Below are 15,664 nucleotides of genomic sequence, written 5' to 3'. Positions count from 1 at the left end.
GTTAAGTTAAAATGAGGCCATTATGGGGGGACGCCTGGGTGGCTCAGTTGATTAAGCAGCTGCCTTTGGCTCAGGTCATGATCCCAGCATCCTGGGATCGAATCCCACATCGGGCTCCTTGCTCAGCAGGGAGCCTGCTTCTCTCTCTGTCTCTGCCTGTGCTCGCTCTCGCTCTCTCTCTCTGACAAATAAATAAATAAAATCTTTAAAAAAAAAAAAATGAGGCCATTATGGTGGACCCTAATCCCAAATGTCTGGTGTTGCTGTAAAAAGAGATTGAAACACAGAGAGACACAGGTGAGGGCACTCACAGAGGAAAGGCCATGTGAAGGCAAAGAGAGAAGGCAGCCATCAGCAAGCCAAGGAGAGAGATCTCAGAAAAAACCAAACCTGTGGACACCTTGATCTTAGATTTCCAGCCTCCAGGACTGTGAGAAAATAAAACTATGTGATTTAAGCCACTCCGCCTATGGTATTTTTGTGATGGCCACCCTAGAAAACTAATATGACAATCCATGCCCTTAACGACAAAGGTATTTGAATCAGAGTGTGCGGCTTCTTCTCCATGTTTAGAACAGTGCCTCACATACACAGAAAGTAAATGTTATCAACCACAATGGGATATGACTGCAATATTCACCCATTCAATGAAATTGGAGTGAGGCTGTCTAGTCCCTCTGGACCTTCGTGGTCCTTAGACCGATCCAGAAACAATAACAGATTCAGTCCTAATGGAAAGATCATAACTTTGAGCTCAGGAAGGTTCTAAGTAGATCCTGGCATCGGTGCTGGATGAAGATTCCCTTCGGGCCACCCAACTGCCACACAGCCCACTGGTGTCAGCTCTAAAAAGGCAGAGATTCTTGACTTTTGTGTTCACTGGTGTAGCCCCCAGTGACCAGAAGAGCAGCTGGCACAGAGCAGGTGGTCAATAATATATTTCCTAAAAGAAGAAAAGATGACTCTGATACTGGAGAAGGGCGCAGATTGCACAGAACTGAGAAACACATGCATCCTTCACACCATGGTAACTATTCATTGTCCTTTCTATCTGGGCCATGTGTGGGATCAAGGGACAAGCCACAGAGGCATGGCAGAGAAGGTTACCAGGTCCCCTCACTTGTCTAGGAAAGTATGTAATAAACAAACAAGAGGATCCTGGAACACAGTGCCACCCTGAGCGGATGGTCAGCAAACTTTTGTTCACCAATGAATGAAAAGTATTAAGCTGACCAGCTCAATTTGATTGCTAATGAAATACTCTTAGGACTTTTCTGGTAACACAATGTGTTTTCAATCCAGATTTTAACAATGAAACATGATTCCTACAATCCCAAAGAAATCTTTGAAGAAAGTTTGTACAAATGTCCAAGGCTTTAGGATTTTGAGTCAGTGTATCTCCAGGTTGTGGGGGCATCTGGATTATTCTCATAACTCCCTGCAAAAGGTTTCTGTCCTTACCTGAGAGCCTGAAACAACATGAAATTGGCAGGTGCCATCTCCCTACTCTGGCTACCGCCCCATTACCCAGCAAATGCGGTGCTACCCACATGGCCTCAAAAAGAGAGTGGAAAATACACACTGGATTGCTCCTACTTTATAATAAGATGAGGCGATGCAAGTTGAAAAACAGTGAGCAACTTGGGATCTACAATGAATTTAAATGGAAGTGGGGTGCCTGCAGTTTGTCATGGAAGCAGCCTTGACATACAGAATTCCTGGAACTAGGCTACCTTAATTTGGTATGACAGCTCTGTGGCAATAAAGCAGCATCTTAAAAATAAAGCATACATAATGCATTTCCCATACTGGGCATGAAAAATAGTACAATGCTTAAATGCTACCAAAATGGTGTCCCTTGGGATTCATTCATATTACTGCACAGACTTTGAGGGAAGCTTTGGGAAAGCTGCTCAAGTGAAGATCACAGAGGGGTGCTGGGTTTTCTTATGCTCTTGACTTTCATGTGGATGTAGTCTGCTTTTCTAATCTTAGGTAAACAGTTTAAAATATTTTGTTAAAAAAATTAAATGTATCAGCACCATAGAGTATCTGGTGACCCTTGAAACGATTGATGACTTTTGCAAGGATAGTTTGGCAGAAAACACACCAAAATGTTCAGTCATGTTTGCATAATCACTTATGGTAAAACAAGAAAATCTGGTAAGCATTGGCTTGCATTAAAAAAAAAAAAAATGAAAACCTTGCAGAAGTATTTAGAGTGGTATGTCATACTTCCTTTTAACAAAATATCACCCATGTTAAGTTGTTGAATTGAAAACAGAAATTGAGTAGAAACAGTAGTGATAAATCAGAAATAACCATGCTAAAATTTGCCCATTTTTGCCACTATCCCATAACTATACCAAGTTATATCTTAGAGGTGATGTGGGCTAAAAGAATCAGCTTAAGGAGGTTTTAGGTATCAGACAGAATGGTTACAAATTTCAGTTTCATTGCTCACTAGCTATGTGTCCTTGGGCAAATTTCATAATCTTTCTGAATCTCAGTATTCTCATATTTAAAGTATCGATAGTATCTTCTTTACAGAATGATAAAGTGATGCATTGGCATATAATACCAAATGTGTTGTAGGAACTGGGTGATGTATAACAGTAGATTCATTACAAATTCACAGTTGAAGAAGATATCATTGTTGCAGGAATTGATTTTTTGAAAAAGCCTTTTGATGCTGTATTTCCATTCAATTTTGCATTTCCCACGTAGATATGCACAAGAGGAGACTCTGTTCCAGTGATAATTGCTAGATTTTGTAGCATGGTGCACCACTGGTACTCCCTATCTAATTACAAACTTGCTTTTCCCTAAGGACACCATTCTCATTTTCTGGGTTATCTTTGGAGTTGCACCTGTCAGAACATGGTCCGATATACAGCACCAGGTCAGTGAGTCCACGAATTTCACATACATACTTTTTGTATTCAAAGAGAATCAGATACAATTCATCAAGTTATACAACCAAAAACCTGTCCTAAGCTAACCTGAGCTAGTGGGTCTTTGCTGATAGGATCACCCACAACAATTTTATTAATTAAAAAAACAGGGGCGCCTGGGTGGCTCAGTGGGTTAAAGCCTCTGCCTTCGACTTGGGTCATGATCCCGGGGTCCTGGGATCGAGCCCCACATCAGGCTCTCTGCTCTGCAGGGAGTCTGCTTCCTCCTCTCTCTGCCTGCCTCTCTGCCTACTTGTGGTCTCTGTCTGTCAAATAAATAAACAAAATCTTTAAAAACAAACAAACAAACAAACAAAACCCGAAGATGAGCTTTATAACTGAGACTTCAGACTCAATCAACAGAAAGATTCACCTGAGAGGCTGGGGGCAGGTAGACCATTTAATTGTAGCATTGGATTTTCTCATTAAAAAAATTTTCTACTGCAAAGGTTTCTTCAAAAGATTTACCAAGATAAGCCAAATATCTGTATTTGATTCATAATACAGACTAGCTATGTTCTTGGTACTGGGCATGAATTTATTTTCACAAACATTAATCAAAAGTCAGAGAACAGAAACAACACTTAGGGCAGGATTACTTACAGGATTTTCTGGCCACTCAATCTCCCATATATTAAAAAATTTATTCGTAGACCAAGCCAGATCATCAGAGGAAATACATACCTAAAATAATCCAACAGTTCCTCCTACAGAAAACTCATTACCAAATTACATTACAGTGTAAGACCAGCAGACCACATTGATGATCCTCATAAGAATAAGCTCTATAAATCTCATTATTTGCATAACACAGAGACTGCCAAAGACATTTTTCATTACCTCTATAGTGAGCTCTTTATAAGATCCTCCAGGAGAAATCTCAGCATGACTTTAGGTCTAAAAATGGTCGTACTTTTCTCCTGAGTATTGAAAGTGGAAGCAAATACAGATTTACCGTTAAGAATCAGTAGAACACAGGGAGCCTCTGTGACTCAGTGGGTTAAGCCTCTGCCTTCGGCCCAGGTCATGGTCTCAGGGTCCTGGAATCAAGCCCCACATTGGGCTCTCTGCTCAGTGGGGAGCCTGCTTCCCTGCCCCCATCCTTTCTGCCTGCTTTTCTGCCTACTTGTGATCTCTATCCATCAAATAAATAAATAAAATCTTTTTTTTAAAAAATCAGTAGAACAAGACAAGAATGCATTCCTGCATTCATTCAAAAATATTTATTGAACACCTACTATGTGCCAGATTCTCCACTAGGATCTAGAAATGATAAACAAGACAGGAAACGTCTCTGCCTTCACAGACCTAGAGACTAGTGGGAATGAAAAGATGATTAAACAAGTAACTATAATACAAAGAGATGATATAAAATGAACCAGAGGGGCACCTGGGTAGCTTAGTGGGTTAAGCCTCTGCCTTCAGCTCAGGTCATGATCTCTGGGTCCTGGGATTGAGCCCTACATCTGGCTCCCTACTCAGTGGGTAGCCTGTTTCCCCCCTCTCTCTGTGTCTGCCTCTCCACCTACTTATGATCTTTGTCAGTCAAATAAATAAATAAAATCTTAAAAAAAATAAATGAACCAAAAATAGATCCTGGGCAACTAGGTAAGATCTATCATCTCCTTAGGTAGGCAGGGAGCCTGAGATAAATCTAAGCTTGGACCAAAAGAAGAATAAGAGGAGTTAGAGGAAAATACACACTTCTGTGGAAATCAGGAGAGGAAAGACATGTCAAGAAAAGCTTAGAAATAGGTGGATAGAGAGAGATACCAAGAACTTAAGACTGTCTATATATCTCCTACCATGACCAGCACTGATCTATTTATGCACTTTACACCAATATAATAGCCTACATGAGTAGAATTATATTGTGTAGAGTGTTCATAACTATATTTAAATCATGTCACAGATTCCTGAGGAAATTGGCTTGATTTTATGTCTCTAAATAACTACATAGAAGGTATCAAAGAAAAAAAAACAAAGAGAGATTTAGTATTGTTTGAGATATAATCTTAGGTAACTCATCACACTGAGAGTCATACTGATACAACTTTGTTTCTTTTCATCACTGCTTAGGTTCAAAATGAGAGAACAATACCAAGATATATTGGGATTATAAAACCCGTCCTTTAAATTGAATACAACTGCCCTCTTGATCCCGACAAATGCTGAATATTCAGGGGTGCCTGGGAGGCTCAGAGGGTTAAGTGACCACCTCTTGATTTCAGCTCAGGTCATGATTTCGGGGATGTGGGATCAAGTCCTGTGTCAGGCTCCATGCTCAGCAGGGAGTCTGCTTGAGATTTTCTCTCTCCCTCTCCCTCTGCCCCACATTCCACCTCTCTATCTCATTCACTCTAAAACAAATAAATAAATATGTGTGTGTGTGTATAAAATACATATTTTTTTAAAAATCCTGGATATTAAGAGCAAAGAGCAAAGAATAAGTATATACAAGGAATCCTGATATTGAAAAGTTTAGTTCAACAGTCAAGAGACCAGTGTTCTAGACCTGGTTGTGTCATATAAAGACATGATATATGAGGCTTGGAGGCCATGTAAGTAACTTGGTGAACTTGGTACCTCATGTCTAGTGTAGTAACATAAATAGACAATATTTATTGAAGATCTACTGTGTGAAAATCACTCATTCCACTTGTTTTTCATGTATTAACTAACAATAACTTCATCAGGTAAGTACTACTGTCCTTTTATTTACAGCTGAGGAAACTGAGGCATTCAGAGATACTGTAACATTTCTGGCTCACATGGTTGGTAAAGTCAAACTCAGGCAGAACAGTTCCAAGTTCCTACCCACTACTTAATTCTCCCAACTTCCATCCAAGAGTATCCCAAGGAAGTACCATATTGGAGTACCATACCTCAGGATCTATTCACCTTCTCTACCCAGGGGCCTTTATGACATGATAGTGAATGGCTGTATAGGGTAATAAGAGTGACCCTATGCTATGACCTACTTTGCCAAGACAGACTTGGTAGATGCCTGTTATCTCCATGCTCACCAGTATCTTCTTTTACTCCAGGGTGTTCTGCTTTGGATGATAAGTTATACAGTCACCTAAGCCCAGTGGTTTAGAGCTTAAGTTCTGCTTAAGCAGAACCTACCTTATAGGTAGCTCTACCTTATAGCTTAGTTGTGAGAAATATGGGGTCAAGGCATGTATCAACTATATGAATCAATTAGTATAATGCCTAGCAAATAGTGAGCACCCAAGAAAAATGAGTTTTAACCAAACTTTTATTAAATGTTTGGGAGGTTATCGCACATCTGCCTAATCATGGTGGACTATTTTGTGAACTTGAGACATCAAAACATACCTGTGAAACTGAAGCACTTAAACATGGACCAGGATAAGTAAGGAATGTCAAGTCTTTGTAAATAAATCGCTGGTACTTCTAGAAGTACCATTTTAAGACTAAATTATAACCCTAAAGCCGTTGAAAATACAGGTTAGTTCTTGACCACTCCCAAGAATTTTAATCCATTCCATTCTGGACTCCATAAAATGCTAAATTTTATGATGACAAAAAATAAGAAAATATTCTTTGAGCTTATAATTCCCTTGTGGTCCTTTCTAGTCTGTTGGGCCAGTCTCGATTCATTCCAGCAAATTCTGGGCTTATTCTGCTTTCAAACACAAACCACTGACCCACACTTTATTCAAAGCCTGGAACAGCCTCAAGATTCAGAAAATATCCTTCATATAGTGTGAGCACAGCCACAGACCAGCCCCTTTGCCTGACACCCAAGTGACTGGCTATATAACCCAGAACCTGCCAAAATGTTTGTCACCTGACAGAGTCTTAGAAATCAAGCTCAATAAATTTTAGTCATGGGCTTGAAGAAACCATATACCTAGTTAGTATATATTGAAAAAATTACCTAGTTTCATTTCATTTTCTTTGTAAAACTAAGGGAGTTAAATCAATTGTAAAAGAACCAAAGGGTCTGGTCACCAGGGTGACTCAGTTGGTCCAAGCAACTGCCTTCAGCTCAGGTCATGATCCCAGAGTCCCTGGATCCGGTCTGGCATCAGGCTCCAGTCTGCTTCTCCCTCTGACCCTCTCCCACTCTTGTGCTCGCTCTCTCTCTCTCTCTCTCTCTCTCTCATTCTCTCTCTCCCAAATAAATAAAATCTTAAAAAAAAAAAAAAATCAAAGGGTCAAATCTAACATGGTCTGTCTCTGGGCCTTTTAAAAAGTTTCCATCTGCTGAAGAAAGATAACCCCCTCTCCCTTTTACTTTTAAAAACTCCTAAGGAATGAAATTCTACTTACTTCCATAGTAACCTCTCTAATAATATGCCTGACTGTCAGCAAGTTCTTTGCCTCCACCCGGCTTCCTCTTCTCATCATGCAAATTGCCACTGGCTTTAATTAGATTTAATAAGCCACTGGGAAGTGCAGTGAGGGAAAAGGAGAGCAAAGATTACACAGTGTGGGCTTACCCTTGCATGTTGAATACAGCATTTCCCTGGAACGCTCATATCCTCCCAAAGTTGGGAAAATAAAGAACGCCAAACGTATGGAAAGACATGCTGCTGCTGTCCAAATGTGAGACGTGGGTGGAGAAAATCATTTCGAAAGAGAGACTGAGGGAAAAGAGGAAAATCAACCCAAATCCCCAACAGCTGCAAATCACGAAGCATGTGAAGCTGTTACCTTGGATGAACTCTGATTTCCTGCTCACAGACGGCAGGGTCCTGTTGAGCCCAAGGATCCTGTCCAGGTGGAAGGCAAACACCTCACTCATGTCCAAAGGCTGCTTGAGTAGTCCACAGGGGCTGGGGCCACAGCGGGGCACAGAGCCAGCAGAGCTCCCCTCCAGCACCAGCAAGTGCGCTCCACTTTTAGAGGACGCGGGCTGAAGATCTGCCACTGCACCATCCGCCAACAGGCGCATTCGGAGGATGTCTTCTTTGCTCAGCCACGAGGGGGCGCTCTCACTGTAGATCCTAATGTTGCTCTCCTGGGTCTTGGACCGCTGAAAATCTGAGCCCCCAACTTGCACTCCCGAGCCCCGTATCAACCTCCAGGGTCGTTCCCCAACTTTGGCCAGGTTTCCTCCCTGGACGTACCCAGGCACTTCAGCATCAGCATCCTGTGGCTGAAGGGATGGTCCGACCAAAGCCTCCTGTCCCAAGGCTGGCGAGGCCACTGCGTACTTCTTCCTGCGCTTGGGTTTCACTGTGCCACGGATATTGGCAGGCTTGCTGCGCTTGGAGCGTAGGGTAATGTACACCACATTGAGCTGCAGCGTTGTCCCATTGCCCTGGGACTCTGGAGGCGCCAACGTACCATCTAAGGGTATCTCAGGAAAGGGTGCCTCGGCGGTGTCGCGGCTCTGGTGCGGCCCCTTTTCTGCTGCCCTTCCTTGCTGGAGAGAGGCACGTCCCACCTGGCTCACCAGAAAGCCCAGGTAGATGGCGCAGGCAGTGCCCAGCAGGAGGTTCCTCCGGGTCCTTGGGCGCCGGCCGCTCCAGAGTTTACGCACCCGCGGGACACACAGGGAGCAGATGAACCAGTTTATGAGTTGCCCTGGCTTGTCTGGACAGGTCATTTCTCTGCTGCATCCACATGTTGAACAGAGTTTAAAGTCTGCACTTGGTTCCTGCTGACATGATGCATGGTTTCCTGAATTCAGCTGTCGCCTCCTCTTAGGTATATAAGTGGTCTCCAGTGGGTAGGGTAGAGGTGGAAGTAAAGGGCTGGTGATGAAGTTGGGAATGTTTCTGACACTCGCGGCAACAAACCTTTTAAACTCCTATCAGCTTCCCCAAGGAGAAGTGTGGCTTGTTTCTGGGAATGAATGGAAACAGAGTTAACTGAGTCACAATCTCAAACTAGTTCAGTTCCTCTTCAACAGTAAAGAAAAAGAGTAGCCCTTTCCTTTCACAAATACCACCACCATGAATTTTTTTTAGTTACATTTAAAAAGAGAAACAGGACAATATAGAGTCGATATTCAGTTTAAACTAGTGAAAACAAACCATGAAAATCCAAGAATATTTTATAACTTGTAGCTAAAGTAGTTTAATTTGACTCTGAAAGAAAAGCGTTAAAATCCGACAAACCCTTTTTGAAATTTAGAAATTATTTCAGACAAGGGATAGACGGTGTTTAAAAACAATCTATAGCCATCCCATTTTTATTTTTTAAAGTCCTGCATTACAAATTGGGCAGAAGCACCAAGTATTAACATTCAAATTCAGAAACATTCTTTTAATCTGATGGTGCAACTTTTTCTTCACTGTAAGTTTCATCATCTCTACATAAAGAATGCTCTCGATATAAAGCCAAATGTCCATATATCTCAGAAGAAGTTACATTTTTTCAGTCACACACACAGAAACACAAAACACAAATTCAACTGCCTTTCATTCCTTTTCTTCCCACAAAAGTCAGCTGAAAGAAAATAAAGGGATCTCTAGCTTTCTCTCTCTCCTTTTTTTTTTTTCTTTTTTACATTACTAAACAGAAGAACTCTTAAGCAACCTTACTTACACAGCTGGCCGTGCTTGGCTCCAGGAAGAATGTAATCCCTGACTGTAATGCAAAGAACTTTTAAAGGCTGAGGCATGTAAGTAGAACATATTTCATGGTCAAGAGTGTTCCACATTTCAAATATCTCAGCTCAGCTTTAAAAGCTCTCTTGAAAACTCCTGATTGCAAAGCAAAATGGTTACTTGTCAACTGGCTATTGGTAGCCCAGTTTTAAGACACGCAAGGTTTTTTGGGTTTTTTTAATAGTTTAAAAAATAAACTTTAATTTTAAGATCTGAAAAAAACAAAAGCCAAAGCCGTACAGAAGCAGTGTTCAATCAAATAATTTTCCACTTATTTTTAACCCCTGGGAGCCCTCTAGTGTCCTGTTTGGAAACAGACTCAGAAATTTCAGTCTCACGGTGTTAAAAAGGATTCAAAGTGTTTGCTAAGCAGCAGCAGGATAAATACCTTATAAAAGGAGGAATGCCATAACCCTGCTGTCCATCCTGGGTAGCGGGGGAGTAGAGCACCAAAGTTCCCAGCGACTACGACTCATCTTACCGTCTTGACTGTTTACAGAACATTTGTCTCCCACCACTTCTGAGAAGGCCTAGAGGTTCATAAAAAGGTAAGAAAGGGTTAACTTAAATGAGGAAAAAAATAGACCGGTGAGATAAGAGTGCACCCAGATAGAGGAAGACATTTATAGAATGCTCTTACACGGTGCAATGGCTCACAAAAAGAAGTCATGGATTCCCTCTGATTGGAGGTTGTCTTTAAAAACAGGTTAGTAATTGGCTTGGGGAGTTTGCATGTCCTGACACAAACGCAGGGTTGATGACCTCTGGGTCTCACTTAAGCTCATTCTTTTTGCTTCAAAGGCAGATAGAATCAGAAGGTAGGAAGGTGATAGGGATTGCCGGTCTCACTGGAAAAGAAGTTTGTGATACTGGGGGACCAGTAAGAGATTAGCGTATGGTGTAGAATCGTAAAAATACTACATTTTATAATGCAAAAAAAAACAGATCAAGGGGATTGAAACATAGAGAGAAGGAAAGAATAAGCTTCCAAGTGATTAAAATGCTCAAAAAGTATAATACAGCTGTTACTTTAACACTCAAACTCACTCCTGTCTTCTTTTTTAAAAGTTCTGCCACATGGAGAAAAGAGAGGAACAATTCTAATATTGACAATGGTCTAGAAGTACCTGTGGATTCTGGCTAAACTTCATGAGACTGTAAGCATTTTTCCAGAAGCATTTTTCTTTGTGTTCCAAAACTCTTAAAGCTCACTTGAGTTATTTTCTAGGTGGTAACTGTTAACTTCTTGAAAGGAAACCATGAGAGAGTTGTTTTATTATAATGATATTGGGGGTGCCTGGGTGGCTCAACCAGTTAAGACTTTGCCTTCCACTCAGGTCATGATCCCAGGGTCCTGGGATCGAGTCCCACGTCAGGCTCCCTGCTCAGCGGGGAGTCGGCTTCTCTCTCTGCACCTCCCTCTGCTCATGCTCTCTCTCTCACTCACTTTCTCTCTCTCAAATACACAAGTAAAATCTTTAAAAAATTATATTGCGGGGCACCTGGGTGGCTCAGTGGGTTAAAGCCTCTGCCTTCAGCTCAGGTCATGATCCCAGGGTCCTGGGATGGAGCCCCGCATCGGGCTCTCTGCTCAGCAGGGAGCCTGTTTCCTCCTCTCTCTTTGCCTGCCTCTCTGCCTACTTGTGATCTCTCTCTGTCAAATAAATAAATAAAATCTTTTAAAAAATTATATTGCGATGATATTATTCTCACATACCGAGAAGAATAACTGACCTGATTCCAAAAATTAAAAGTGCTTCTTAAATTAAAGGCAGAAGCCAAGTTATAACAGGCAAAAGCCTCACTGGCTGTTTCTAAATCAACTTCTTCAGTAAAGAATTGTTTCAGAAATAGACGAGAGTTGTATGAGTTGGTAAATTTGCTTGACTGACCCTCACACCAACAGAAGTCTTTTTATTAGAAGACCAGCACACTGCCTCCTCTTACAGCCTCAAAAGTGAGTAGTAGAGGCTAAAGGGTAGACTATTTAGAGAATGGGCTCCAGAGGGAAAAAGACTGGCTCCTAATCATCCTTGGCTTTCTAGCTGTAGTCCCTTGTGACGAATAGCCTTACCTCTCTAGCCTCAGTTTCCCTAAGAGAAGACTAATAATAGCACTTACTGCACAAGTTTCTTGTGATGGTTAAATGAGGTAACGGTGACAGAATGATCATTTGAAAGATTAGTCAATATTTTTATTTCCCCAGAACCTTACTGAACTTCTCAGAGACCCTTCTCCCAGCCCAGGCAGCTTGACAGGGAATCACCACCTCATCAAAGGGGAAGCTATCATCATATAATTAGGAACATGCTCACTGAATCATTGGAGTAGTCAATATATGGATATAACCAACATAGTGGACAAGAATGTTCATCAGAGGTTATCAGAAACAATTCTCATTGGGCACCTGGGTGGCTCAGTCAGTTAAGGGTTGGACTCTTGATTTAGGCTCATGTTATGATCTCGGGATCATGAGATTGAGCCCCTGAGTCCGTCTCTGCTCTCAGTGGGGAATCTGCTTAAGATTCTCTCTCCCTCTCCCTCTGCCTCTGCCCCTTCTCCATCCCCACACCCTCCACTCACTCACTTCTTGTCTCTCCCCTTCTCTAAAAAAAAAAGAAAAGAAAAGAAAGAAAAACCATTTTCCTCATTCTCCCCACTACCTATTCAAACTTGCATTGTGTCTTAGTAGCACTTTCCAACTTCCTTGCATAAAAATGCAGACGTGGTTTTTCTAGTCATACTTAGATTTTTTAAAATGTTTCCACTTATTTTAGTCACACACACACACATACACACACACACAGACACACACAATCTGCATGAAAACTAATCAAAATGTTTGATCTAAACATAGTCAAAATTTTTAAATTTCTCTTAAGCTTTAAGTATTTTCCTTTTCCAGAAATTAGCTGTCCCTCAAAAAGCATAGCAAAAGCCTACTGAAAAGGGGGAGAGGAAATCCCCCATGCACTGTTTGTTTCTTTGTTCTTACTGTCTAGACCTTCTTCCTCACCTATATACCCACTCACCCCACTCTGGGTCTGTCTCTGGCTATTCCAGACTTGAAGGGTAGCAGGGACAGAAAAGTAGTAACTACAGTGGAAAACTTCTTGCCATTCCCTTATATTGTCATGAATTGGTTTATAAGCTCTCCGGGCTTAGCACAGGTATATAAAGCTGACTATCTGGTAAGCATTTTGCAGTTTCTTCAAAAACACCACTGTGACTGTCTCTTCTCAGCCCGTTGGGTTCCAGCAGCCCTCTGCCCTGTTGAGGTCACATTCTCTCTTCAGGCCCTTCTCTTGGACAGCATTTAAAATGACCAGTGGGGTGGCTTTCCCATGTGGGCCTGTCTGCATCTCCCACAGGTGGTCTGATACGCAGAGTCACCATCCTTTGCCCCAGCGACCTCAGGCTATCTATTTCCCTTGGCATGGTGGACCCTCATTTTGGGATGGGGAAGCAACTGCTATCTATTGCTCACGATCCAGGTTGAAAATGAACCGAAAGGTATTTTCTACCACCGAGCTCAAGAGAGAAGTTTAATTTCATTTTAGAAAAATAAACCGAGGCGCCTGGGTGGCTCAGTGGGTTAAAGCCGCTGCCTTCGGCTCAGGTCTTGATCCCAGGGTCCTGGGATCGAACCCCGCATCGGGCTCTCTGCTCAGCTGGGAACCTGCTTCCCTTCCCCTCTCTCTGCCTGCCTCTCTGCCTACTTGTACTCTCTGTCTGTCAAATAAATAAATAAAATCTTAAAAAAAGAAGAAAGAAAGAAAAATAAACCTAAATTCCTTGAATGATAATGGCTCAAAAGTTTGTTGTCACAATATAACATTCACATGTAACACATATATATGTGTTCACATATAACACTGCAAATGTTTGTTATTGATATTAATATTGGATGAGAGAGATCAAATCCTTATACCTAAAGTACTTTCTCTCCATTAAAAAAAAAAATCCATGAGGAAAACAAAGCAGAAAGGTAGACAACAAGACAATGATATGGCTCATTAAAATTACCTGGGAAACTTTTTGTACCTTTATGGAGGCAAAAGAGGGTAATGAGAAGCAATGGGAGCAGGGTCCAGAGCCTCTGGTGGTGTTCGATTTCTCCACCTATATGGTATTTAGGAAAAGATGTTTATTTTGAGACATTTTGTTGGCTATACACTTACAATTTATGAAACAGATGGTAGGTAAACAAATATTCTTCTTATATACTTTATATCTTGCTTATGTTCTACGTCTATATAGAAAAGGAGTAGAAGTAATAATTTTTTTAGATCTCAGATAATTTTTATTTTTTTAATTTAATTTTATTTTTTCAGTGTTCCAGGATTCATTGTTTATGCACCACACCCAGAAGTAATAATTTTTTACATATTTTTATTTACAATGAGTTTTCATGATGTCTTCATCATTTAAAATTAAAGAAGCTAAAGCAAAATAAAATCATTGAAAATTTTAAAAATATATAGATATCTAGGCCCCATCCACCTCCCGAGAGATTCTAATTTAATTGATCTGAGGTAGAACCCAGCAATCCAAACTTGGAAAGACTTCCAGTGTGCAGGGTTATAATTCACTTTTCTAAAAGTTAAATGGTTAGTTTCAGAAGGAAATTAACACCTTCTTGCCAGCAAGGGATAAGTCTAAGGTTTCACTGGCAGTAAAATAATCTTTAAATCCTCCAAGGCTTCTAGTTGTAAGCACTGAGTGCAGTAAAGACTGCTTCTTCTTCAGGCTAGGAGAACTCCAGGACAAGATTGGACAGTGCATAGGGTTCCAGATCTGTCATTCACATTACTCACATATCTCATTTCTCCACTCCTGTCAGGTGTACCTTTTGTTGCTACTGTGGGCTCAAGCTCAGCCACCTTCTCAGAGCCACTCAGAAAATGAAGAGGAAAAATATCTAAGGGCTCCAGTCACAGAGAAACTAAGAATCACGCTTTTCCTTGCTGTTGTGAACTCATGTTTGTTACACAGATTACAGACCTACAAAGGAACACCTAATTCCTAGTTCTGTGCTGGCCAGACCTTTTCACTGGGTCCCTAACCCTTGCTCACAGCCTTCCCCACTCTCTAGAACCTATAGCTGTTCTAGAACTATAATCCTGGCTTGAGCCTAGGTTCTTAGGTACCACCTCTGTCTTGGTTGTGATATGGAATTTACAATATTTTTGCTATCCATTCTAACACCAGGCCTGGGCAGCCCCAAGCTGGCCTGTCCAGACACTGAAGAATTCTCAGTCTTACAATCTGTGAAATGTTGTCATAAAGGTGTTTGACTGGGGCGCCTGGGCGACTCAGTCTGTTGAGCATTTAGCTCTTGATTTCGGCTCAGGTCATGATCTCAGGGTCGTGAGATCAAGCCTCACATCGGGCTCTGCACTGATTGTGGAGTCTGCTTGAGATTCTCCCTTTCCTTCTGCCTCTGCCCCAACCCCTGCTTGCAGGCTCTCTCTCTCAAGATAAATAAAATCTTAAAAAAAAATAAAGATGTTTGATCGGTACCAAGAATTTTGTAGTTCCTTAAATAGTGCTCTATATTATATAGGTCTTCAGAACTGTATGCAAAAGAAATCACAGTGTTCAGCTGTATTAAAAAAATGTGTGCCCTTCCATTGGACACCTGATTATTCGGTCACTCCGAAGGACATCTTCCCGGTTGACCTACACCACTACATCTATTTACCATACGTAGGAGAAGCACTTTGAAAGAGAACTAGCTGTCTTCTCAGAGCTAGCCTTTCAAATCTGTGAAGTGACGCTGCATGCCATCTCTTGATCTCTCATGTGTGACCAGAAGGGCACCAAATAGGCATAGTTACCGGGAACGCAGTGCTTGACATTTTATTGCTTTGGGTGTTCTCCCCTCTATCGCTGTTATACATGGAAAAGAGGAACACAAGCCTCCGTGCCTTTTGCCAGTATGGAAATCTGCAATCACCCATTTAGCTTCTCTTCCCCGGGAGTGTTTGTTGCACTTATATAAAGTTTTGTTTGGGTCAGGATGTTTCTGCCACCTGACGAGAAACAGTGCAACGTTTGTATGGAATGAGCGTATTAGAGGAAACAAATAAAATGTATGATAGCCGATTTGACATATGT

The 15,664-nt window shown here is 41.4% G+C and overlaps 1 protein-coding gene and 1 long non-coding RNA gene across 4 annotated transcripts in view; one reads left to right on the top strand and one right to left on the bottom strand.

Annotated features, from left to right (window-relative positions):
* GASK1B (golgi associated kinase 1B) overlaps positions 1-10,068 on the bottom strand; it is a 53,182-nt gene extending 43,114 nt beyond the window's left edge. Inside the window, exons 1-2 of one of the 3 annotated variants that reach the window (XM_047717809.1) lie at positions 9,933-10,068; positions 7,641-8,777 (exon numbers count right to left, since the gene is read on the bottom strand). In XM_047717809.1, the coding sequence (XP_047573765.1) occupies positions 7,641-8,538 (898 nt within the window). In that variant the 5' untranslated portion in view covers positions 8,539-8,777; positions 9,933-10,068. Of the gene's footprint in view, positions 1-7,640; positions 8,778-9,473; positions 9,757-9,932 lie in introns of those variants that run through there. The other 2 variants (XM_047717811.1, XM_047717810.1) reach the window with 2 other exon arrangements.
* A 76-nt stretch (positions 10,069-10,144) lies between these two features.
* On the top strand, positions 10,145-14,932 carry LOC125093103 (uncharacterized). Its single transcript, XR_007125155.1, has 3 exons — positions 10,145-10,250; positions 10,613-10,701; positions 14,388-14,932. It is a non-coding gene; the product is annotated as an uncharacterized LOC125093103 (long non-coding RNA).
* Positions 14,933-15,664: the final 732 nt, after the last annotated feature.

This window comes from Lutra lutra, chromosome 2, assembly GCF_902655055.1.
Source record: "Lutra lutra chromosome 2, mLutLut1.2, whole genome shotgun sequence".
In the NCBI taxonomy this organism is placed as follows: Eukaryota; Metazoa; Chordata; class Mammalia; order Carnivora; family Mustelidae; genus Lutra; species Lutra lutra.
Note: the sequence above shows the minus strand (reverse complement) of the source record. Positions and strands in the feature narration are given on the sequence as shown.